This window comes from Gymnoscopelus microlampas (assembly GCF_963454915.1).
Source record: "Gymnoscopelus microlampas genome assembly, chromosome: 15".
In the NCBI taxonomy this organism is placed as follows: Eukaryota; Metazoa; Chordata; class Actinopteri; order Myctophiformes; family Myctophidae; genus Gymnoscopelus; species Gymnoscopelus microlampas.
In genome coordinates this window covers 21,503,836-21,528,993 of record NC_139952.1, presented here as the reverse complement: position 1 = coordinate 21,528,993, position 25,158 = coordinate 21,503,836, and the positions used below count along the sequence as shown (strand labels likewise).

Sequence of the window (25,158 nt, the reverse complement as noted above, 5' to 3'; positions counted from 1 at the left end):
GCCTTGGGCGATGTTGTGAGTAGGAGCCACACGTTTCATGTTTTTTAATAAGCCACTGAAGTAGCTTAAAAAAGACCCTACATCCTCCAATGAGAAAACAGCACAGTGGCAAGGGAATGGGAAAAACACAGCAAGCTTGTTTGTGTGTGTGTGTCAGGCCAGCACTTTCCAGACCACTGTGCCACATAAAAACAATAAATCTTTCTGGATCAGGAAAGGTGGGTAATAAAGGTACCGGAGCAAAAACAACAGCTCCAATAACAACAACAGCCTTTACATTAGCATGTTTTGGCACAGGGCTGTGTTTTTCCATCTGTAACTATGGTCTAGCTGTAGCTACACACAGGAACTGTAAACACTACTGACAATGGAAATCCTATTCCTACCTGTTGCTAGTGTCAGCGGATGGCCTTGCAGCAGCATCTAGAAGAGCTGTCAGTCCGTCAAAGACACTGTCTGTGCTACCTAGCTTGGTCCTTTGCTTTATTGCATTGCTGTGGCAACAACAGTAAACAAGCACAGTGCCAGCATAGGCAGGATTCGCCAAACAACACATTAAAGACAGTACAGAAGGTGCCCATGGCTACCGATTAGATGTGCCTACTGCCTATTCAACTAATGCTCCAAATGATGAAAAGGAGGTGGCACAGGTTAATTCCAGGGCATCACTTTGGGCCAGTATCAAATAAACAAAATTAGTTGGGGGTCAGGGGGCTTCACTATCCAGTACATAATAAAACCAATGCTTGTGCTCCTTTCTCTTTCTCCTTTCCCTGCAGCCAGGCACGTCTGGGCATACGATTTTTTTAAATGGACAAATCTGTTAAGCCAGTTGCCGTGGAACTGGACCTCTTTGACCCCACCTTTCAACAACGAGGCACCCTGTTGTCAGCCAAAAGCACTACAACACAGAACCCCACCCCCTGCCAGTCCTCCAGGTCCTCATATTACCGGACAGTGAGCTCACCTTTCACAGTTACGGTAACCAAGGCTGAGGACTTCCCTTCCTGTCACACTCTCCTTTTTTATGCTGCTCATACAGAGAGGGGTACCAGCCTGTTGTTAGTGTGAAATGTCACACACCCATCCGGCTATATTTATGTCTGCTACTCTCAACGCCAGACCAACTGTTCAGGTGAACCAACGTCAGACAATGATCGTGGAAGCAAGAGTTTATAGGCAGATTATGAACCAATATATTAACACTGAATGTAGCAAATGGGATAACAAAGAACAATTGCGATCTTGAATAATATCCAGCAAAAAGTTCTTCAACAGCTGACAGCCTAGATCCAAGGCTTTAAAACCAGATCAGACAAAGCTAGATTTTTAAAATGGCTCACATTACTGGCTCCCAATAGAAACTCAACATGCTATGCTGCTAACGAAGCCTCTGGTGTAGATCTTATGTCAGTTTTACAGCACTTTGACAAACATTGTTATGATATTGCTGTGCTGATATTACAAAAATGCGGAACTCCCCACAATAGATCCTCATTAACTGCATGCAACAAAAGGTGCAGTAGAGCACAGGCAGGGACACATATGAACTGAAATGTAATGCAATTTACAGAGAGTGGATACACGCAGGCAATGTGACTGTGACATGTGGTATGGCATCCCATGAATGAGGGCCTCCCATTCCATGGGCCTACCCTAGGGCTGTACTGTATTTGCACTGAGTGACGCAAGGCTATTTCTGGGCCCAAGCATCATGTGACAATTAGCATTCATATAAAGAGGTCAACCTTATACATGACCTACTTATTAATAAAATGCAACTTAGGAACAAACACTGGGTGTGCTCTAATTGTACTCAATTAAGACAGTTATGTACAAAGCTTAAAACGGGCAAGACCACTTTGGTAGAGGTTTGGGTTGTGTAGTTACCTTGCCATGATGTCACTCCAAAGGTGGGCAAGAAATCAAAATAATTGCATCATTGACTAGAAATTGATAATTCAAAATATGCTCCTCAATGACTTACATTGCATGGCAAAACCCCCCTGGGGGGGTTTTCAGCCCGTAAAAGAATGCAAACAAAGTTGATTCTGACAGTACATAGAACATCACAAAACCCAGTACTGTTTGTTGTTTAAATAAAAATGTCAACTTCCTGTTGATTTTCCTATTTGAAGATCCGGATCTAGGGGTCTCTTCTTAACACAAATAGCTAAATAGATAGGAAGTTGACAATTTTATATAAAAAAAAACGTACTGGGTTTAGTGATGTTCTATAGTCAGAATCAGCTTTGTTTGGTTTGTTTACAGGCTAAAAGAGCTCCTCTGAGCCTCTTCCCCATGTATTGCACGGAGAATATATAGCCAATGAGGAGCATATTTTAAAATTATCAATTTCTAGTCAATGGAGAAATTGTTTTTGATTTCTTGCCCACCTTTGTTGCTACATCATGGCAAGGTAACTACACAACCCAACCCTCTACCAAAGTGGTCTTGCCCTTTAACTGGCAAATTATGAATTGGTATCTCAGCATGAAGGATCATCTACAAATGATTAAAGTATCCTTCATGCTCATCTTGTACTTGTACTACGCATGTGGGAGGAACATTAGGTCACCTTGCAGTGACTCATAGGCAGGAATGTACAATTAGCTTACCTGTTACACCAGTTACTCATTGACTCATCCACCAATTATAGGTGTGTACAGAGCTATTCATTCACATTGGTAACCCATTGATAATGATTACTCGGGGGGTGGGGGGTCAGATCTTCAAACAATAGCGGAAGAAAACTGAAAGGCATGAGAACTTGCTACTGTCAGTGGCTGTCCGATCTACCCTAGTCAATTTCCTTCCCAAACGCGTTTCCTCAATTGCAGTCTAACTAAACTAACCCACATGTCTAAATGGTTTTGATCCTTTCCGTTTTGGGAAACCAGGGGAGAGGACTAAATTACACAGGCACCTAAACTCCAGCGTTAGCCAAATCTTTCTGGAAGGCTGAATAACTTATTCTGACAAGAACTGTCTCCTAGCCTTGCATTAGTCAAGGATTGAATTAATCGAAAACGTATAGACTATACTACCGGTCAAACTTAACTACATTAAATCTTAAGACTTAGACCAACTGACAGACAGATACCCGGTCCTTATGCTCAAATGTCCATCGTCACAATGACAATACTAAAATGACTTGGGGGGGGGGGGGATGGCCAACCATGCGCTGGGTCAGATTTTCATAAAGGGCGGAAGGCTTTAAAAGGCTAACGCTAACCCTTCACAAACAAAAGTATAGCACTGCCAAGCACCAAAATTAATCTAACAACAGTGACGATTGTATGCATTCCACTGATCCACTACTGTCAGCGGGGACGAAGCAGAAATAAATACTATCTAAGCTATCCTCCGCCCAAGACCACAATGTCTAAGGTTAGTTTGCTGCTGTAACCAAGCCTGATGATTCCAGCAGCAAGTGTGAGCTGTAATTTAGCAATAACGCAGAAAGCATTGGCATATTTCAACTATGAAACGCTCTTCATGTGCAGTGGTTCTTCAAAAATGGCAAAAACATAATTGGAATATACGACAATAACGGTGTTGATGTCAATAACGGCCAAGTCGCCTTTTAAAAAAGGTTCCCAGGAAATACCCCGAGCCTTGTCAGTAGGCTAAAGCAGCTAGCGAAGTTAGCCCGGCTAGCTAGCTCAACTGGCTAGCTCCACTCCACCACTTAAAAAACCCGTTTAGTTTCTCGCTACACCTTCAAACAAAACACATTTTCTGACCAAAAACAACGGTCTCTCGACACCTCGCCAATTTCCAATGAGGGTTTGAAACGCTGACTGTCATTATGGTGGGGGCGATACTTAGCCAACACCTGCTAGCTTTCCTTCCTAGTAGCTACTTATCTTGTGTTGTGCTCTCGGGTGGTGTGGCTAACCTCGTTAGCTGCTAACTTTTAACGCTCGAGCGTTCATCCAACGGTTGCTTTTTAGTTTAGTGTGACACTCATTATCAAGAAACGGAACCAAGATATCCAAACCCGTCGGTTGGCCGGGTACTTACATAGAGCAGGCTGAACATTGAAATCCCGTTGCTATCCCGGAGAAAGTGGAGGGAGAGCAGAAACTGCTGTCAGTAAAGGTAAGGTCGCCTTTTTTTTTGTTCTTCTTCTTCAATGTGGCAGCAGCGAGCGAGCAGCTTGAAATCTCCTCGTTCGGTTTGGAATTGAGCTGCCCGAGGAGGAGGGAGGCGGCGTTGCCAGGTTTTGTGAGAGAAACAAGCGAGCAGGTATATGAAAACAAGCCTAAAAGAAGCACTTAAAACCTTGGCTTAAACATTGGCTATTTGAAAATAGCTGATCTACAAGATCACAACGTCAGCTTTTAGATCTGCCATTTTCAAAAACTCTTGCAATAAAATGTGGAATATTTGGAATGTTTTTGAAACATTCTAACAACACAATGCTCCACAAAACATTTTCATGAATATATTTGAGAACCACTGGTTTCAATAAAATAAAATAACAATTGAAAGAAACTCTAATTAAGCAACTACACTTAAGAAACAAGCCCAACAAACCGCAACTAACCAATAATATTATTTACAAGCCACTTTACAGAAAAACAAGCCCAAAGTCGCTTATAATAAGCGGACATGGCAATACTGGGGAGGAGCCTCGTCTCCCCAGTTTGTCTCAATGCCATCGTGTGGAGGGATGGTCGCACTGTGATTGGCTAGTTGGTTGCCAAGGAGGACACTGTATCAAAATGACTCCCGTGGACACTCAGCAGTATATACATTCGACACTTCGACAGAGGTGGTTTGTTTTCCTGCACAATATTGTTCTAAATAATTCTCCTTGATATAGTTGAAGTGTTATTTATTATTAGATGTTGTAATTGTTATTATTGTTATTGTCGACAACGGCTGACTGACAACCAAATTATCATCCAATCACAACGCAACCATCCCTCCGGGCGATGTGATCTTGACCCTGCCAGGGAGGAGTTTCCGTGGTCTGTTTTCTCGAGCGTCATTGCTACGCAAGGAGCGTGGATGGTGACACGCGGGTCATCGCAATGACGACAGTCTTGAAAATGACCACCACGAGTTGTTTTGCAACAAAACATGAAAGATTCACCTTAAGCAGTGGTGGAAGCCTACTGTACTTAAGTACCATTTTGATGTTTTTTGTTTTGTTTTTGTTTTTACTTTGCTGGAGTATTTCCAATCGTCTGTACTCCACTACAGTTGAACACTTTAGTTACTAGTTACTTTGTAGATTTGGATTATTATTACAAAACATGCATTACCCACTTCAGCCCGGCTCTATACATTTCGGCCATTTGAAAATAGCCGATCTACAAGCTCACTATGCCTTGTGTGAGCTTGTAGATCTGCTATTTTCAAAAGATTTGTATACATTTGAACAATTGTGAAATGGGACATTCTGCATGATGAGTACTTTCTACTTTTGGTACTTTATGTACATTTTGATACCAATACTTTTGTACTTTTACTTTTTGAATTTTAATTAATTAATTTTGAATTCCGGACTTTTACTTTACTGTAGTATTTCTACATTGCAGTACTGATACTTTTACTTAAGTAAGAATTGTGAGTACTTTTTTTGTATTAATAAGTCACCTGTCCATGAGTATATTTCCCTTGAATAAAATGGCATGGTGTGTGTTCTTGTTGTGTGGTTGTGCGTGACTGATTGTGTCCTGACTCATCCTGATTACATCATAAAGCTACATCAGTACATCAATCAATCAATCAATCTACAGAAAGAAAAAGTATTGCTGGTCTCAATATTCACATGCGATCTCTGTTAGATATGATAATAACCCTTGAAGCAGCCCGTGTCAAGAGTTCTTGCATTTGTTTCGTTGGAGTCTGGCATTCATATGATGCATAAGCTAACTGATATCAACTAGGCTTTATTAAGCGTAATAAATTATACAAAAGATGTACCTGAACAGAAATAACAATGACCTGTAAATACTGTACATCTCCCTCTAGTGTCCATTGTGTTACTTGCACACACAAAAAATGGACTGTCTGAATCTAACCGTAACACTTCCAAATATTAGACATTATTTTAAACAACACAGATATACTTCATGAGGCTAACAGCTCCAGAGGGGTGTGTGTGTGTGTGTGTGTGTGTGTGTGTGTGTGTGTGTGTGTGTGTGTGTGTGTGTGTGTGTGTGTGTGTGTGTGTGTGTGTGTGTGTGCGTGCGTGCGTGCGTGCGTGCGTGCACATGCTCCATTGAATTGAATTGTGTGTGTGGTGGGGTGGGGTGGGGGGCAGAAAGATAAATGGCTACAAAAAGCCAAGTAATGCTGTTGAGGGGTCCCTGCAGTGCAAACCAGCTGAACCATTTTGACCCCCTAACCCCCATGGGCTCAGCGGGGGAGCCTGGATCCCCACTTACCTTAATCACACTGTATAGGCAAACATTGTGTGAATGATGCCATCACCTACCTGCTCCACAGAGCCTATACACACTGTTCTGTTCTTTGGGATTACCAACTCCTGCTTTGATTGACTCTGGCACTGTCTGTTCTTTTGGATTAATACTCCGGCTTTGATTCTCACACATGACATACTACGTACTGTAGGTGACTATGGTTCAGGAGGTAGAGTCAGTGGCACCGGTTCGTCACTGGCTTCATGTCGATGTGTCCTTCCTTGAGCAAGACACTGCTCCCGATGAGGGTGGTATCTTGCATGGTTGCCTCCACCATGTGAATGTGTGTGTGTGTGTGTGTGTGTGTGTGTGTGTGTGTGTGTGTGTGTGTGAGAGAATGTAACACACATGGTAAGGCACTTTGGCGTTATGGAAAGCGTTATGGAAATGCAGACTATTTTAGACCATTTACTTACTTAATATTCACTCATTTATTCATTGTTGATAGTCTGTACATAATTCATTCACATATTCACTGTTGATAGACTGTACATATTACCCAGGTATTCACTGTTGAAGCCTGTTGAACCTATACAAACAGTACGCTGTTGATAGTCAGTCATATATTCGCTGGTGGTGAGTGGTGATATACTGTATATTTATGCTTATGTGATGGTCATCCAGAGACCCTGTGCAGATGTCTTGTGTGTTTAATTCTAACTATTATTGCCTCCACCAGGCCGAAAGGCATGGCCAAGACTATGTTTTGCACCCTGTCCGTCCGTCCGTCCATCCGTCCGTCCGTCCGTCCGTGGACAGCTAATCTCCGGCACCATTGGCTTGATCGCAGCGAAACTGTGCATAGCGCCACCAGGAGGCAGAGTTTTGCAAAACACGTTTTGACAGTACTCCTACAGATTTTGTCCAAACATCAAATCGGTACACAGTATCTCTATAGTCATAAAACGAAATGGGTCAGATTTCTCATATTCCATCGTTATTGGCCAAGCTTCCAAAGTTTGCAGGAGTGCTCCGTTTTGAACAAAATGCCTCAAATCATGAACACAGCATGCCATGTTCATGAAATTTTGCACGCACATTCGTAGTAGGCCGAGGAAGAAATGCCACTTGAAAATGTTCAAATCAGCCTCATGGTGACGCTAACAGCCCAATTCATGTTTTTAACTATAACTGCACTGATCTGTGTAAAACTTTGTATGTGCACTCCTAGAGGCTAAGGAAAAACCTTTGCCCTGCATTTTTCCCTGCACACACATTCGCACTACGCTGAGGAACAAATGCCACCCTTTTAACATTGCCCTATTATAGCGCCACCAGGAGGCCGATTTTTGCAAAACATTTGTATTTACATTACTCCTACAAATTGTGTCCAAACATCATGCAAATCGGTACACATTATCTCTATAGTCAAGTGATCACGAAGAATCAATATGATTTTTCACATTCCATCCTGATTGGCGAATTCCGAACATTGCTGACCCACAATAACCTATCTGACCTGGGAGTGACCTGTGCTCCGAGGAGCACTTTTTCTAGTTTCCTTTTATCTTTATCTATCTTTTATTGGCTTTTGACTCTTTCTCTTCCTCTTTCTTTCTTACCTGTTCCTGTGTTCCACTCTTACTGCTGTTGCCACTATGACACCTGCAATTGCCCCGGGATCAATAAAGGGATCTTATCTTATCTTACCTTAAGTTATGTTATATTATCTTATCTAATATAAGATAAGAAGCACACAAAGGAAATATAAGAAAAAAGATCAGAGACAGGTGTACAAGAAAGTATTTATTGATGTGGTATCAATACAATCAAGTACTGTAGATTTTGTATAAGCAGACAAAACATTTTCAATTAAAAAGAGTGCATTTAATACCCAAATTCTATTGCATAGAGTGCACGCAATAGCCATGTATAAGACAAAAACCTATAAGTTGATACATTGTACATTACACAAAAAAAAATAAAAGTCCACAAATAATCCTTCACAAACAATGCTAGACTGCTAACTACATAACTGTAAATGCTCTTAACTCAGCAATGGTGTTAAATATCATTTATACGTTCTAGGCTTCGGTGGTCGGTTTTGGCATTCCTATTAAATTATCACAAATGTATAAATACTTCATTAATTTCATGTGCAAATGGGAATGGCCGTTTGTATTTATCGAAAACTAAAACAAACAAATATCCCTTAAGAACCGAAGCAAGATTTTTTATATATATTTTTTTCTTCTTTTCTTTTTTTTTGTCCAGAAAAATAGAAAACAAGTCAAAGCAAATTTGTGATTGAGACAGTACATGGATCTTACTGACACTTGTTAAATGATTTGCACAAATGGCAAACTCTGCAAGCAAGTGACATTGTCTATAAAACATGAAGGACATAGAGAGTAATAGCCACATGTAACTTAAATCGGCATTTCAAATGTCTAATAGGAGACGACCAAACGATAAAAAACACACAAACAAAAATGCAACATACAGTACACAAGAGAAAGCCTTGAAATGTCTAGTAGACTCACACAAAAATAAGGATAGAGAAACTGATTTTGGGGTATAGGTTTATGTAATTGTGACAAATGGGGCAAGAGTGAGTGCATTCTTCGCATTACATCAATGCAAAATACTGGTTTTCCAGAGTGAGTCGGGATGGTGCCATTGGTATAAACATCAGAGGTTGCTTAATTGACATTAATGTATATCAATTAAATCTAATACATTCATTCCAATTGAACATATTACTGATTGGATGGCACAAACTTGTACATTGACATTCCATCATTAAGGCATAAGGTAGTTCTAAATTCAGTGTGAATGAGACCATGCAGGTAGCATTAACTAGGCCTATAGTCAATGTGCACAGACCATGCAGTACCACTTCCTCTGGAATCATTTTTGGACAGATGCACATGAAGGTACATAGACAGTATTATGCCTAATTTATGCTCCGTCGTACGACAAGTATAAATCAGTCTTTATGACCTCCGCATTTTCAACCTGAAACCCCTTCCATCAGTGTTAATGCTGATCTCTCCCCTAACAGCTCTGCCACTGCAGCCCTTGTCAACAGATATCTATGCAACAATTTTGTATGTGATCATACTGTTTTTTTTTTGTTTTGTTTTATAACTTGGTACAGCACAGAATTATTGCACAACAATATGACACTCATACAAAAAATAAAATAAAATAAAAAACATAACCTGCTCAGTGTCGGTCAGAATTTCATGTCTAGAATGTCTTCTTGTTCTGTGTAACGCAGTTGTTTCATTATCCTCTACTTATTACATTCACATAATCTCACCTATTTCATAACTTTGTGTTACCTTGCGAAGGCACCTTTAGTGTGTTAATGTGTTCTTCCTCTAAACCCAAAGTGTGGCCCATACATAATTGAAGTCATGTCTGTTGTGGAACATTGACCGGAATGTAAGTGTTAAAGATTTTGGAACAGCTCTCAAGTTTATCATTATCCTTGCTGAACCTTTCACGACCTGAATGCCAGGGGTTCAATGTAACATAAATACATACATACACACATGGCCCGAATGCCAGGGAGACAATGTGACACAAGCAGAAGAGTGTGTGTGTGTGTGCGCGCGCGCGCGCGCGCACACACACACACACACACACACACACACACACACACACACACACACACACACACACACACACACACACACACACACACACACACACACACACACACACACACACACACACACACACACACACACACACACACACACACACACACACACACACACACACAGCCTGAATGCGAAGGGAGCAATGTGACTGACACACACACACACACACACACACACACACACACACACACACACACACACACACACACACACACACACACACACACACACACACACACACACACACACACACACACACACACACACACACACAGTAACAGGTAGAAAAGGATACTTATAGGACATACAAGTACATGAATTCACACAGTATTTATCTCACTCAAATTCCTCACCCAGAAGCAATGAGTAAACCGCTCTCACCTCTGTGCCACGTCCTGTCCCAGAATCCTAGCAGGGGCATGTAAACTGTTATGCAACCTATATTTCACAACCTGGGCCTCAGTCAGTCCCCTGACTTATTCATGGATAAAATGAAGATCAATTCTCAATTCCTACTGCCTAATCTGATACTTTGCGATGTCCCATCACTTGACAACTGCAATATTCAAGTGGGGTTGGCTTAAGTTCATCCCTCAAAATTCTTAAGAGCGGCACTATCTGTGGAAATTGAGATAAACTAGGACCAATTGAAAAAGGATGTATAAGAACAAGGTGGCTATTTTTTCTGCATTTCCCATTTCACTCTAAACCAGCTTGCGGTGTCTTCCTAATTACAGTAGTATGTGGTTAGAGTGGGGCTTTCAATTGACCATATTCACATGGTGGCCAGCTTACATCATACTTGAGGTGGGGTTTCCCAGCGCCCTGAGTATGGCATAAGCTCAAAATAGCCGGCGTGTGATTATGATCGGTGTGTGCCATAACAATACAGACTGTTCACTTGGTATGGTAATGTAAATGGCAGGGTCTCTGTGATTTCTTGGTGGTTAGCATAGCGAGCGGTGACATACAGGTCAGGGTTACCGTGCCATGATGGGATTTGCATCATGAATGGCATGTTTAAGCCAATTGATACTAAGTAGGAAGTAGGCTGTACTGTTTGAATACATACCTCAATCCATGTTATACTTTATGTAAAAAAACAAAACAACATAATGCTGTGTTGATGCATTATGTTGGTTTTTGATGGCTTTTACAGGACCCGGACTGAGCAAACCCATTACTTCAAATGATTGGCTTTGAAATACAGAAAGTAGTAGCCTATAAAAACCAGCACCCAACAGCCACTAATTCCTAAATCAGACGCCTATTCTTGTTTAAATGTCAACATACTGAACGTTGAACTCAATTGATTTGACTTAACAGTTCAGAATTAAGAATACAGTTGTGCTTTGCTGTTTTTGCTCAGTATATTTCATAATATTGCTGTGTTGTTTACATGCCTATATTGGTCTTTCCCAATTTAAATAAGGATGTGTGTGTGAGTTCTGTGAGTTTGATGAAGTGACTGCAGCCTGGAGAAGAGATGTACTGTACCTCCCAGGGTGTAGAGATGTCACCCTATTGGTGTCAGGACATAATGGGCAGGATGTGCAGTCACACGGGAAGGTTTGTTACTTACACATTGCAAAGTAAGGCACTCAAATATTTGAATCCAATAAACAACAACAAGGATGACAAGGACAAAATAATAAAAAATAAAATTATGACAATTATAATAATTATAATAATATAAGCTAAAAACAACAACAAAAAACAACATTTGAAAGACATCGAAACGCAGAAAACAGCATGATGAGTATCCTTCCCCTGCCTTTAAACATTTTCCATCTTTCTTTCACAAAGTTTTTTTTTCTTCTGTTTTTACATTTCATTGATGTTATTGAGGGTGATGCTGATGAGGATGATGGCAATAATATGGATAACTTTATGGGTGTTTTGTTGCTAATATGGCTGCAGGTATTTCAGGTTTTGGGCCATAATGAGGCGCCAGCGCAGGAACACGTTTGAACGAGAAGACAGGGTTATGTGCGACAGAGCAGGAATCCTGAAAAGGACGAGTGGATGTACTCGGTAGAATAGAGGCCGTTGGCCTGATCCGAGGGCATCTGGACCCATACTTGGTCACTCTCCTTCAGCTCCAGCACAGCGCTACCCGAGGCCTGGTCCATGTAGCCCTTCTTGTACTCGTCGTAGGTGTACGTGGCCGGCACATTGTTCTTGTACAGCGCCACCCACAAGCTGGTTCCCTTTACGTGCATGTGGTAGGCAAAGTAGTAGACGCCAGACGTCGGAGCAGTAAACATGCCAGTGGCTGTGTTGTAGGCATTTTGCCCATTGTACAGGGTCCTGTCGAACTTGATGGGCATGCCAGATGGAGGGAAGGGTGTGGAGAGAATAGCGGTGAAGGCCGGCGCGACCGAGGCAGAGAGTGTATGAGTCTGACTGTATACCGGCCTCTTCCTGTCGCCCGGCACCTCGCCCCCTTCCAGCTGCCCCCCTTCCGGCCCTGCCACAACTGTATGGCCGTTTCCTGGTGCACCCGGTGGTCCGGGGGGGCCAGGCGTTCCGGGGTTGCCGTTAAGCCCGGAGTTTCCTGTCTTCCCCGGAGGACCCTGTGGACCTGGAAGCCCCTTCTCCCCCACCTTACCCAGCCCTGGAAGCCCTGAGATTCCGGGTTCACCCTTAAGACCGGGGACGCCCTGTGGCCCCATGGGACCTAGAGGACCCTGGAGGCCAGGGATACCTGACTGGCCCCTGGGTCCAGGGGCCCCCAGAAACCCTGTCTCACCTTTAGGCCCTGGAGCACCTGTCAAACCTGGATTGCCAGGTAGGCCAACATGCCCTGCCTCACCTTTGGGGCCAGGTTTTCCAATAGCCCCATTAGGACCGGGGAGACCCTTGTCCCCAGAGAGGCCAGGTTTTCCAGAGAGACCACTGGGGCCTTGATCACCTCTAAGTCCAGGCAGACCTGGAGGCCCCTGTGGGCCCAAATCACCTTTAAATCCAGGCAATCCATGTTTTCCTGGGAGCCCCATGGGGCCTTGAAGTCCTGGAGGTCCTGACTGTCCATCAAGTCCTACATCTCCCATTGGACCTTCCATTCCTGGTTCTCCTTTGTCCCCAGGAAGCCCGGGTAACCCACCATAGCCCTTGTCTCCCTTTGGCCCCATCAGACCTGGCTTGCCATAGCCAGGAACCCCCTGAAACCCAGAAGATCCCCTGGTCCCCGCCTCACCCTTTGGACCAACTGGACCTGGTCCTCCTGGTAAACCATTTAGCCCTGGCTTCCCCTGCCCAGGCGGGCCTTGCAGACCCTGCAGACCTGGTCCTCCGGCCTCTCCTGGCTCTCCGGGTCCTCCTGGGAGCCCCTGATCACCTTTGTGGCCAGGCTGCCCAGACAATCCGTTTGGTCCTGGTTTGCCAATACCTGTAGGTCCAGGTATTCCTGGACTGCCCTTCAATCCTGGAGGGCCTCTTATACCTTGAAGACCTGGCTTCCCATTTCCATTCTCGCCCCTGAGCCCACGGTCACCTGGGGCGCCAGGGCCACCCTTTAACCCTGGTTCTCCACGGGAACCAGGAGGGCCCCTAATGCCAGGGAGCCCAGCTTTCCCATTCAGAGACAGGCCAGCGGGGCCAGGGAGCCCGGGTTGGCCTGGAAGACCTCTGGGGCCTGGTTCACCACGAGGACCAACTTCGCCATTCATCCCATGCATCCCCTTTGGCCCCATCTTTCCCGGGAGACCTGGAAGTCCCGGCTTCCCCATTCCTGGAAAACCTGGAGGTCCCTGGGGACCCAACTGACCATTGAGACCCGGTTTCCCCAATCCAGGTTTCCCTGGAAGCCCTGCTGGCCCAGGTGGTCCTCTTGGCCCAGGTTTTCCCTGGGGGCCTGGCTCTCCTTTCACATCCATCATGGGTGGCATATCTACAAAGAGACAGGAATCATCAACTATTAGTCCCGAAATCTCGTTTCAAATATTTTTATTGTGAAGCACAGGTTATAGTTGTACATTTAGCTTCCTTTTTTTTTTTAAACAAAAACAAACAGACATAAACACAAAACAGACAGGTAACATAAAAAAAAAAAAAAAACTCAAACTTAAGCAAAAACAAAGGGACCCTCCCGCCTCCCCTCCCCCCTCCCCAGAAGTGCTGCCCCAGATTACGTGCGACACGGGTCATCCACAAGGATTAGCCTTTCAACCTTTAAGAAAGGAGACTAAAGGCTTCCAAATCTTTTCAAAAAATTTCAGTTTATCTTTGAGTATATATCTGATTCTTTCTAAATGTAAGGACTCTGTCATCTCGTTGAGCCAGAGTTTGATTGTGGGGGTCTCTTTCTTCTTCCAAAATAAAAGTATCAATTTTTTTGCTGCAATAAGGCCGTATGAAAGAAGGCGTTGTTGAGGTAGTTGTAGTTTCTTCATCCCTTCTGATACCCCCAGGATGACTAACACTGGGTCTGGATCTATCTCTACCTCTAGTATATTGGAAAATAGTCTGAATTTAGTCCCGAAATCTCAAAAAAATCGATTGACGACATTAATGACATTTGTTGAATCTACCGCAAAACATACAGCTAGCTATTTTAAAATAATAATCTCCATCGCCATCTCCAAATAATGGAGGATTCAGTCTGAAAAAGTTAGAGAAAATATTTTGTTGTCAATTATAGACTTAAAGGGGCATGTTGCTTGTTATAGGAACAATAATATAAGAACATTTCTTCATAGTTTTGTGCATCGGTAGCTTGCTGCAACTTTTGGAGCTAAATCTGCTGTTTTCCTGTTCCTGGGTTAAAAATACAAATTTGGCGGGATATTTGCTCACTCGGTACGTTGGTCTGGCGTGACATGTGTGTATGTTTAAGTAATATAAATTTTGTTTATCGATGGGGCATGGTTTCACTGTTCTTATAGGGTCTGAAGAGCTGGCTCTGTCAGCAGCGCTGTGTCACATGCATTTCGTTTAGCTCTGTACTAGTGCTATAAACAACAGAATTCCTCTCACTTCTCTCTCTTCTCACAAGATAATTTATGACATCTTGTGCTTGAAAAGAGAGTATAATCCAGGTACAGCAGCACTGCAGCAGTAACAGCGTTGTAAATCGGCCAAGTTGTAAAACCGACTTCAAACCGAGTCGGAACAGAAACAGTGGTCGTTAGTCTCTGCATGGCCGCTTGTTTGTAAAAGAGTAATCTCTCAAGAACAGATTCCGACCTGCGGTGGAATCTGTCGGAGCGGTTCGTCCTAACCAGTGCGCATTGGCTAAAAGTGGGCGTGCCTTCAGATCAGGAAGTGGGCCGCGCTTTACCCAATCAAATGTAGTGGGCGGGATTCACGTGTCCATCCACCATGATCCACCCTCCCCCCCTCGAAACTAGCCGAAACTAATTTAACAATAGCGTCCTCGGAGCGGACAAAACCACGGAAAGATATTCACATTTTAAATTACTCTTTCATCATAGAAACAAGTGGGCTTATAACCAAAACCATCCATGTTCTCTGGGAGAAGTGGTGTTAGTGTTCCGTGTAGAAATATTGTTAGTGGGAATGAAAACATGGTCGCACCAACCGGAAGTGATGCGCTATAGGCAGACATGAAACCGGTGTTTCCCTGCGCTCTAGTCTAACATTATACTCCTGCCAGACTCCACAGAATATCAGAAAAGCAGAGGTCGCTGTTTTTCATTTTCTGTGGGGTCTGGCTACGCGAGACTAGTAAAAGAGTGATTCTTTAGTCAGTTAAGTGTCATATTTGCTCTGTGTTTATTAATTTTCCACCACTGCTGGTTAGAACTTTCATATCAAAATTCACATCTTCCTCCATACAGTCTTTCTGGGCTCCTTCTCCCTCAACGTCTGACCATGCCTACAATGCTGTGTCGTTTCATATCTTATAGAAGGTTAAAACATCTGCTCACTGGTTTAAAGCTCGTTTCGACTTCAGGCAAATGTTTTTTTCCGACAGAGAAAGGATCCTATATACAAAGATCATTGGCTAATGACAATATGTAGCACCTGAGAGTCAGACAAAGCAAACCAGTTTCATTTTGTCATATCTTGAAATATATATAAGGAGGGGGGGGGGGGGAATAGCTGTATATTATAAATCACCACCATTTTTCAGTAGCACAACAGATACAAAAAGAAATGAAGCACAAGACAAATGTTTGACCTTTAAAGGATTGCATGCAGGGAACGTTGATGTCTGCTGACCAATTTCAGTTTTGTTATTCCATGACTAAAGCCTAGGCATCATTCTCTATGTAACATGTAGCCTACTGTATGTAATATGTTATCCACAAATAAACAGTCAGGGAGTGAGAGCCACTTGAATGCACAAGTATGAAACTTAATCGCTCGGGCCACGTCACTCTGACTCAGACATAACCATAAACAAACCATATAGGCAGGACCACGGCCACGTCACTCTGACTCAGACATAACCATAAACAAACTCAATACGCCCGTATAGACAAGACCACGGCCACGTTACTCTGACTCAGACATAACCACAAACAAACTTGAGACGCCCATATATAGGCAGGACCACGCCCACGTCACTCTGACTCAGACATAACCATAATCAAACCCGATAAGGTTGTCCATATACAGGCATATATGGATCTCCAGACAGATACAGAGATCTCCATATACTGTATGGGCACAAAAGGGACACAGTCTACTCAGACAAAGCCCTCGACACTTTTGACTCAGACATATCGGTCGGATCGGCGGTGCAACGTAGGACTGAGGGCCGCGTAGCGGCCTAAACTCTAGATGTAAGGGCCTACCGGTATGTGTGTGGTAGATTACAGTGACTGCTATGGTATGAATGGGAGCGTTGAATAACATGATGGTGGTTAGCAACGGTTACTAAGCTAGCATTGGACAATCGCTATTGTGGAGTGAGGCTTAGCGATCTGTCTATTAAACTTTGTACATGATCAACTTTCCCTTTTGATATTTTGTGTTATGTCACATGGCTGTAGGCCTGATCATGATTGCGACACATGCTGGCACGCAGGCCTGGCAGCATATAATTTCTAAGGCTCATATAACATTATCGGTGGTACTTTTGGCTAAAGACCGTGGCATTGTGACACAAGACTATATCTTGCTGAAATCTAAGAACTGAGCTCAAAGAAGATTCCCTGCTACTTAGCTCAATACTGTGATATATATATATACAGTATATATATATATATATTAGGGCTTTCACGACTAGAGATTTTTACAGGTCGACTAATTTGACCCAGTGGTAGTCGACTAGTCGACTAGTCGAAATTTAAATTTAAAAAAAAAATTACAAAAAAAAAAATATATATATATTTTTTGGGTGGCACTGTTTTAATACCATCCTACTACTATATTACTATTATTATTATCCTCCTGCCCTTATTTTTATGGCGTTTTAAGGGAAGCGCTTCTGGCACAGCAGCACAGCACCACAGCAGCGTCTCCAAGGATCCCCATTGCCCAATAATAGGCTTTTATTGGGCATGCTTTTGACCCCCTTTTGATAAAAAATAAAGTCAAGAGGATAATAATAATAGTAAGATGGGCCATTACTATAGCATTAAAAATTAAATAAAAAAAGATTTTTTTTTTCTTTTCTTTTTTTCAACTATTCGACTAGTACCAACAAGGTCGACTAGTGGTTATACTAGTCGACTAGTCGACTAGTCGACTAGTTGGTGAAAGCCCTAATATATATATATATATATATATATATATATATATATATATATATATACATATATATGCTATCCATGCTACATGTTTTCAAGACGTACAATTCAATGTAGCATGGTCAACAGCAGTACACTTAAAATTAAAGAAAACGTGAGGAAAATGCAACTTTGTTTGTGAAGATTATTGTAAGCCATTTCTACTCTATATATTATTGAAGACTGTCAGGAACGTGAGAGCAGAGAGCAAGAAAAGACAACCTTATGGCCAATGCATTGACTGCCAAATACACCGAATCAATCGATCAGTTTTAATTGGACCCTATCCCTAATTCATGTGAAATGGTAAACTCACAAAAAGAGTGGCACTTGATGCACTGTCAGTATGGTGATGGTCTCATGTCTCATACTGACTACATAGAAACTGCCATGTTCTGAATTCATCTAAGCAGGAAATGAATGAAGCATTAAACTGCATAATTGGTCCTCAGTCAGTTTGGGATCACGCTGTCTCTCCACTAATGATCATATCAAAGGAGATTATTACAAAGTAATAGAAAGGGCATTAATCTTCCTGTACAGTTAGCACACTGAAATAGAAGACATTGTTCTGCCATATCATTGCATTAATGAAAAATAAATACAAAAGTTTGAAATGTTGTTTGAAATTCCCAAGCCTGCCTACTGTTGATGTTATTGGTATATAGGCAGGTTTCGGAAGAGCAAGTAGACAGCAATGGTGCCATCTTATAATGAGCATTAGTATGGACCAATTATATGAAGATGTGTGGAAAATGGGTGACATGCTCCTTTTAGTATGATAAGCCTGCAGTCCATGCTGCTGATGTCAGCATGCTCGTCATGCAAATAATTGTTTGGACATGGATCCTCATTTTAACACGTTCTTTTTTGGGAGCAGCCTCAATTCCAATCCCTGTCAGGCTTTCCCGGGACCACAGTCATCACAAGATATGCAACGCAATCAATTCTATATTGATTGCGTTGCATTTTTGTTCATCTTTGAAAATTAATTATAATTATGTATAATTATATCCATTATGTAGTGTGAGCTATTTTGCACTGATTCAGCATTGCAAACGTCCAAAATGACTGAAATTACACACTACAACCTCTAAAAGCGACGAAGATTCCATGTTAACTTCAGAGGCGGGGTTTTTCTCAGCCTGACATAGTCAGCAAATTTATAGATACACAAGAAACCTATAAGTTTAAATAGTTAATGACTCATGAATGCTGATGTGAGCCTAGTTCAACATATTTTTCAACAACCTAACAGTAAAAGTTGCCCTCAACTTGCTCAAATATATGTATATATATATACCTCTACCTCCTCAGAGCCACCGCCACCCACAAAAATAAAGAACATGAAAATGATTTTTTTCTGGAATAAATAAATTCACAAAAATAACGTCTGGGAATAGCTAGTGCAAGTCAGTGTTAATTTCGTCGACTAAAACTATGACGTAAAATGTTCGTCAACTACCTTTTTTCACTGAAGAAAACGAAATAAAAACGAAATAAAAATGATGACTAAAACTAGACTAAATATATTGACAATTTCGTCAACAAATAAAAACTAGACTAAAATGTTAGCGAGGGACTATAGTGGAGAAGAGATCCAGTAGAAAGACAAGTTGCGCTCTGAAAATAGCAGATCTACAAGCTCACAACGCGTAGCGCTGCGGCGCGTTGTGAGCTTGTAGATTGGCTATCTTTAGCATGCAACCAAGTGTAAAATCTGCCATTAGGAAGCCATCAAGGCCTGCCAAAACACATTGTTGGCGACAAAATCAACTGTAGATTTAGTCGACTAAATATCATAGGATTTTAGTCGACTCAATCTACGGTTGATTTGGTCGAAATCAACTGTCAACACTAAACATTTTCAGATGACTAAAATATGACTAAAACTAAATGACATTTTATTCAAAAGACTATGACTAAACTAAATCAAAATCTGCTGTCAAAATTAACACTGATGCAAATTCAATCAGGGAATTGGACCACTCAGGAGTAGTAGATCATCATTCGCACATGCTGATGTCAAGCTCCAGCATTCATACTCATCTGCTGCTGCACTGCATGTTATCAGAATGTGCAGTTTTATTCACCCAAAACCTATTGTCATAGCATAACCATCAATAAACCTGTAGGCTATATCGTCACTGTCAGGTGGAAACCATGTATGTCCAAAACTGTTACTTTTCAGGAAACGGAAAACAGAACCTGTGTTCCAATGGATCCAATGTAGTTAGTATTTAGTCACAAGCTCTTGTTAATATTTTTCATTCGTCCTAGTAAAGTCTAAGCTTAACACCAGAAATGAGCCCCCAACTGTTCACTGTAGCCTATACATTGTATTGCTACTAGTGTTGATGATGTCTTGTATAGTATTGTATATTATTTAATGTTTTTAAATGTCTGGATGAATTGAATAACCACGACCACAATGGAAACAAGCCCTTATCAACCAATCAATTGGTTAAATATTTATGAAACCCACATACACACTTAACCACTTTAATTTTCAAACTTTGTCAAAAAGTAGCGGAAATAGACAAGATTGTAGATCGGCTATTTTTGTTACCTTTATGTGCAACACTGTTCCATGACAAAGTAGGGTATTGATTTATGAAAAAACATAAAGAATATGGAGAACCAAGGTTTCTGCCTGACAGCAGCGATATAATAGTTTTATTACATAGGCCTACTTTGTGCTTACTGAAACACATTAATGTGGTGCATAAAAAGACATTTTGCTATTTGCAAGCTAGTTTGTAGCTAACCTACCCAGATCCAATGGGTTACATATTTGAACATTTTACATTCAAAAAAGTAAGGCTTCTGGTAATATTTTTAGTTTTCTTTGATGATGAAGGTGATGCACTGGCCATTCCAAAAGTGCTGTAGCCTATGGACTAATAAAGTTTCAAAACACATTATGTATTCATATCAACATGTATAAAAATCTTTCGAAAATAGCAGATCTTCAAGCTCACAATGGGTCGCATCACGACGCATTGTGAGCTTGTAGATCGGCTATTTTCAAATGGCCGAAATGTATATAGTGGTTAATGTATGTTTTGAAATAATAATAAAAATCTACAAAGTAACTAGTAACTAAAGTTTTCAAATAATTGTAGTAGAGTAAAAGTATAATATTTGCCTCTGAGATGTAATGGAGTAAAAGTAAAAGTACTGAAAATTGGAAATACTCGATAAAATAAAAAATACCTCAAAATTGTACTTAAGTACAGTACTTAAGTAAATGTACTTTACACCACTGCCATTCTGTTATCTATGCTGGCCAACATGCAACGAGACGTTCTGACCACATGGTGGCGGTAACAGCACAATGTTCACATGAGCAACAAATGCCTTTCACTTGGTGGAGTCCCAAGTTCCTTTCAGAGCCACACTCTTAGCCATGCAACCAAACACAGCATGCCTTTAGATTATGGACGTGCACTCAGGTCAGTATCTGTGCTATCTCTGAGAGCGATTCCCAGGAATCTAAGGTTTCGGAACGCTTCGCTGCACTTCCTCTGAATGTGACTCCTGGAATGTGCCGTTGTCAAACATTATTTCACGGCAACTTACTGAGTATGTGTCTGTCATGAGAGAGAGGAAATTTGTTTTAAAGCAGGGGCCTCATGGGTGTGTCGTCCATGTGATGCACAAACGGAGTCAAGTTTGGTAATGATGTGACTGTTTTGGTTTACAGCCACAGTTTGTGTGTGTGTGTGTGTGTGTGTGTGTGTGTGTGTGTGTGTGTGTGTGTGTGTGTGTGTGTGTGTGTGTGTGTGTGTGTGTGTGTGTGTTAGGGCCAAATGTCCCCACAAGTACAGGAATAATTAGAGAAATAGACATTGTGACAACCATTTACCTGGTTCTCACAAGAATAATGGTTGCCTTAAGGTTAAATATGATTTAGAGTTTTCACTATTTTATACTTAGGCTAGTTGTGCGGTAATATCACACACCAAAACTGCCTTCCTGAAAGTTTTGCCCTCACAAGTATAGTATATAGTAATACAAACATGTGTATGTGTGTGTGACAATTTGTATTTCTCTCTCTCTCTCTCTCTCTCACTCTGTCTCTCTCTCTCTCCCGCACAAAACGTGAAAAACAGCAGGGTAACAGCATCCAGATGGTGGGAGGAAACAACTGGCCAGCATGGAGCTCGGCCAAACAGCGGGCAATCAGACCTCCATCAGGCCTATGGTGAGAGACCTGCCAAATCCCGCCGGACCCACGGGGTACAGAGAGAGAGAGACACACACTCCACCGAGCTACTCTTTACTGCCCGTGGAGATCCAATAAACCCACGACTTTAGCACACAAAATGTATCTGTCTGTCTCTGTTCCCTGGGACCATATCAAACACTTCTTAGACTGGGTTGTGTGGGAAGTGGTGGAATGTAACTAAGTACATTTACTCAAGTACTGTACTTAAGTACAATTTGCAGGTGATTTTCCTATTGCTACGTTTATTAACCACTTAAACCCCAGCATCCGTATTTTGGGGAAAGCTTTTGCTGAAAATAGCGCAGTCGGTAGCGCTGTCGATTCCCGCCGGGGACGCTGTGGGCGCTCGGGGCGTGTCTTCTCCTCCGCGTCATCAGTGCCCATACCCTAGGTGGGGTTGGCGAAAGGGCCTACTCTGTGTGGAGTTTGCATGTTCTCCCAGAGTCTCTCAGGGTAGTTAATACCCTCACAAAAACATGTAGTAATCCTGGTCACTATACTGCCTCCTGACAGCCGGGCACCTGATGGAGGGGAAGGGAACTGGTTGGAATAACGTGTTCCTTCCACGCGCTACGTCCAACCAGGGAAACTCTCCCCTGTCAGGTGACAAGAAGGTCAGTTGGCTCTCATGCATTGAAGGAGGCATGAGTTTGGCCCTGGCCTCCCTAGGCTGGTGAGGGGAGTGTAGCGCCCAAGATCACTTAGAAAATTGGCACCGGGTGAAAAATAAGGATTACGAAAAATCTCGGGATAAAAATGTAATTCATTTAAAGCGAAAGCTTTCCCCACAATAACACAAAACAGAAAATACACTAGGATTGAGCCCTGAGGGACTCCGGTTACCCATATGGGAGTTTAAGTGGTTAAAAAGAATCTGAGTTGTTCCACAACTGGTTGAGGGAGCTTGTTCAATGCTCGTGTCTTGATGCTATTTGTCATTGTCGCTGCGTTGTGTTTTCATTCTTGTCTTGCATAGCTTTGGGTGCTGAAGATGTCCGCATCTGAACCACATCAATGTGCAGTATGGTTTGAATGAGTTGAAATTTGATCAAATTATCGGGTTATTGCCATGGGGAATACTGTACAGATTGTATACTGTCAACTGAAGAGACAAGTGTAGAGTGGTTTGATGGCATCTTTGAAACGAGTTAATAAAGTTGTCACAAATACTTTTATTGTGTTGTTTAGTTTTCCTTACGTATGCACAACTGCACGCATGTCGCATACACACGACACACACACACACACACACACACACACACACACACACACACACACACACACACACACACACACACACACACACACACACACACACACACACACACACACACACACACACACACACACACACACACACACACACACACACACTTTGCTTACCCATATAATGTCCCTTGCCCTCTCGAAATGGGGGTCCGATGGGCCCTTTCATCATGGGCTGCATGTACTTCATTTGGGGCATAGGGGGGTAGCCTCCGGCCGAAGCACAGCCCCCCAGCATCAGCAGCAGGCAGACAGGTGCCAGCAGCATGGTCACTAGCCTCCCAGGCTCCAGGCGTCACACACACGTACAACTAGAGGAAGGACAGAGAGCAAGAGAACATGTTTTGAATAGCGATTCCCAACCTCTGAGCCCACTGGTGGCCCATTACGGTTAATGTTGATGTTTGTGTCATGTTTGGCCTACTATAGCAACGATAAATACTAATGTCCATATCTTTTTTGTAAAGCTACAGGGTGCCACTAGGGCGGATCCAGAGCCGCGGGTTGCTGACCCCCGAGAGTGCCTTTCAAGGACACTTTGACAGTGGGAGCCCGAGATCGAACCGGGAACCTTCCGATTCCCATGGATTGATTGAATACTTTATTTACAGTTTGCAGATTGTACAGAGGTACGGTTTACAAAAAATATTAAAAGGATACGACACAAAAAGCCCTTGGGGGCTTGTTTCCATTGTGGTCCCGTGTATTCAATTCATTAAGACATTTAAAAGACGTACAAGCGGCCGCTCTACCTCCTGGGCAACTGCTGGGCATGTATGCATGTAAAAGTCCATGCATGTCTGTCCATATCATTCATGCCGACACCGATATTGGATTTTAGTAACAAATTCCGATATCGATATATTGGCTGATATTCTTATACTGTATGTGTAGGCTCCAACTGTATATGCTTATCGGTATACCGAGTATACAGTATCTGCGATAGCCAATATATAGGCAAGTACAGTATATACTGTAGGGCTCAAATACCGCTATGCTGGCGTGGGCTTGGTCGGGTCACTGTTTGACCCCAGCTATAGCTGTCAGAAAGTGTGACAGGCGGACATGTTGACTTTAATTTACTGCAGGAAGAAGTGATCACTTCATCCTCATGTTACCACTGCCAAATATTTACACAACCCTGGTCAGGTGCAAGCAGGAAGCCACTGGAGGATGGCGTGCGTCTGTGTCTGTGGCGCGCTCGTGTGTGTGTTTGTGTGTGTGTGTGTGTGTGTGTGTGTGTGTGTGTGTGTGTGTGTGTGTGTGTGTGTGTGCGCTCGCGTGCACGTCCGTGCCTATATCAGTGTAGGTGTGCAGCCCCTGAGATGATGTGGGAAAGTGGGCCAATTTCCTCTTCAACCCCACCTAGTAACTGCACAGTAAAATCCTCAGTACAAATGGCACCAAATGGACCCCGTAATGGGTTCATTTGGTTCCATTTGCACACTCTCCGGTGTTAAATTAACATGAAGGATTTTACGGTGTGAACTGCTGTCTATTCACCGGCGTTTTGGGCCGATGACAGGAGCTCCCTTGCGATAATAACGTGACGCAAAATGTGATCCTGGGCATAACCTGCTCGCTTTTTAAAACAGCAACAATCTCACACTTACATCACGCAGGGAGGGGAAGGCAGTAAGCTATGCACAGCTGTCCTATATGAGTTCCTGTCTGGTCGTTTGGAAAGGGCAAGTGCTTCCTTCCGCAGCATTGGTGACAGATTCACATAAACCTACATTCAAGGCCAGTGCAGTCTTTTAAGTCATTAAACGGGAATTCCGGCAATTTTGAACCTAAATCCTATTGTTCTGATATGAGGAAATATTAGTTCTCAAACATTTAAAATGTTCCCACTTCAATATCAAATCCCATGATCAAACCCACAGTTTGATATGATTTCTTATCTCTGA

The 25,158-nt window shown here is 42.4% G+C and overlaps 3 protein-coding genes across 3 annotated transcripts in view; all 3 read right to left on the bottom strand.

Annotated features, from left to right (window-relative positions):
* The window catches only part of ptp4a2b (protein tyrosine phosphatase 4A2b), a 29,031-nt gene extending 24,844 nt beyond the window's left edge, over positions 1–4,187 (bottom strand). The window contains exon 1 of the mRNA XM_084080967.1: positions 4,027–4,187. The gene's annotated coding sequence lies outside the window, so the exon portion shown is untranslated. The remainder of the gene's footprint in view (positions 1–4,026) is intronic.
* trappc3 (trafficking protein particle complex subunit 3) overlaps positions 1–25,158 on the bottom strand; it is a 787,905-nt gene that overhangs the window by 588,390 nt on the left and 174,357 nt on the right. The gene's annotated exons all lie outside the window — the stretch shown is intronic.
* The window catches only part of col8a2 (collagen, type VIII, alpha 2), a 78,835-nt gene continuing 61,850 nt past the window's right edge, over positions 8,174–25,158 (bottom strand). The window contains exons 2-3 of the mRNA XM_084079909.1: positions 23,366–23,559; positions 8,174–13,943 (exon numbers count right to left, since the gene is read on the bottom strand). Of these exons, the coding sequence (XP_083936035.1) occupies positions 12,037–13,943; positions 23,366–23,516 (2,058 nt within the window). The 5' untranslated portion in view covers positions 23,517–23,559 and the 3' untranslated portion in view covers positions 8,174–12,036. The remainder of the gene's footprint in view (positions 13,944–23,365; positions 23,560–25,158) is intronic.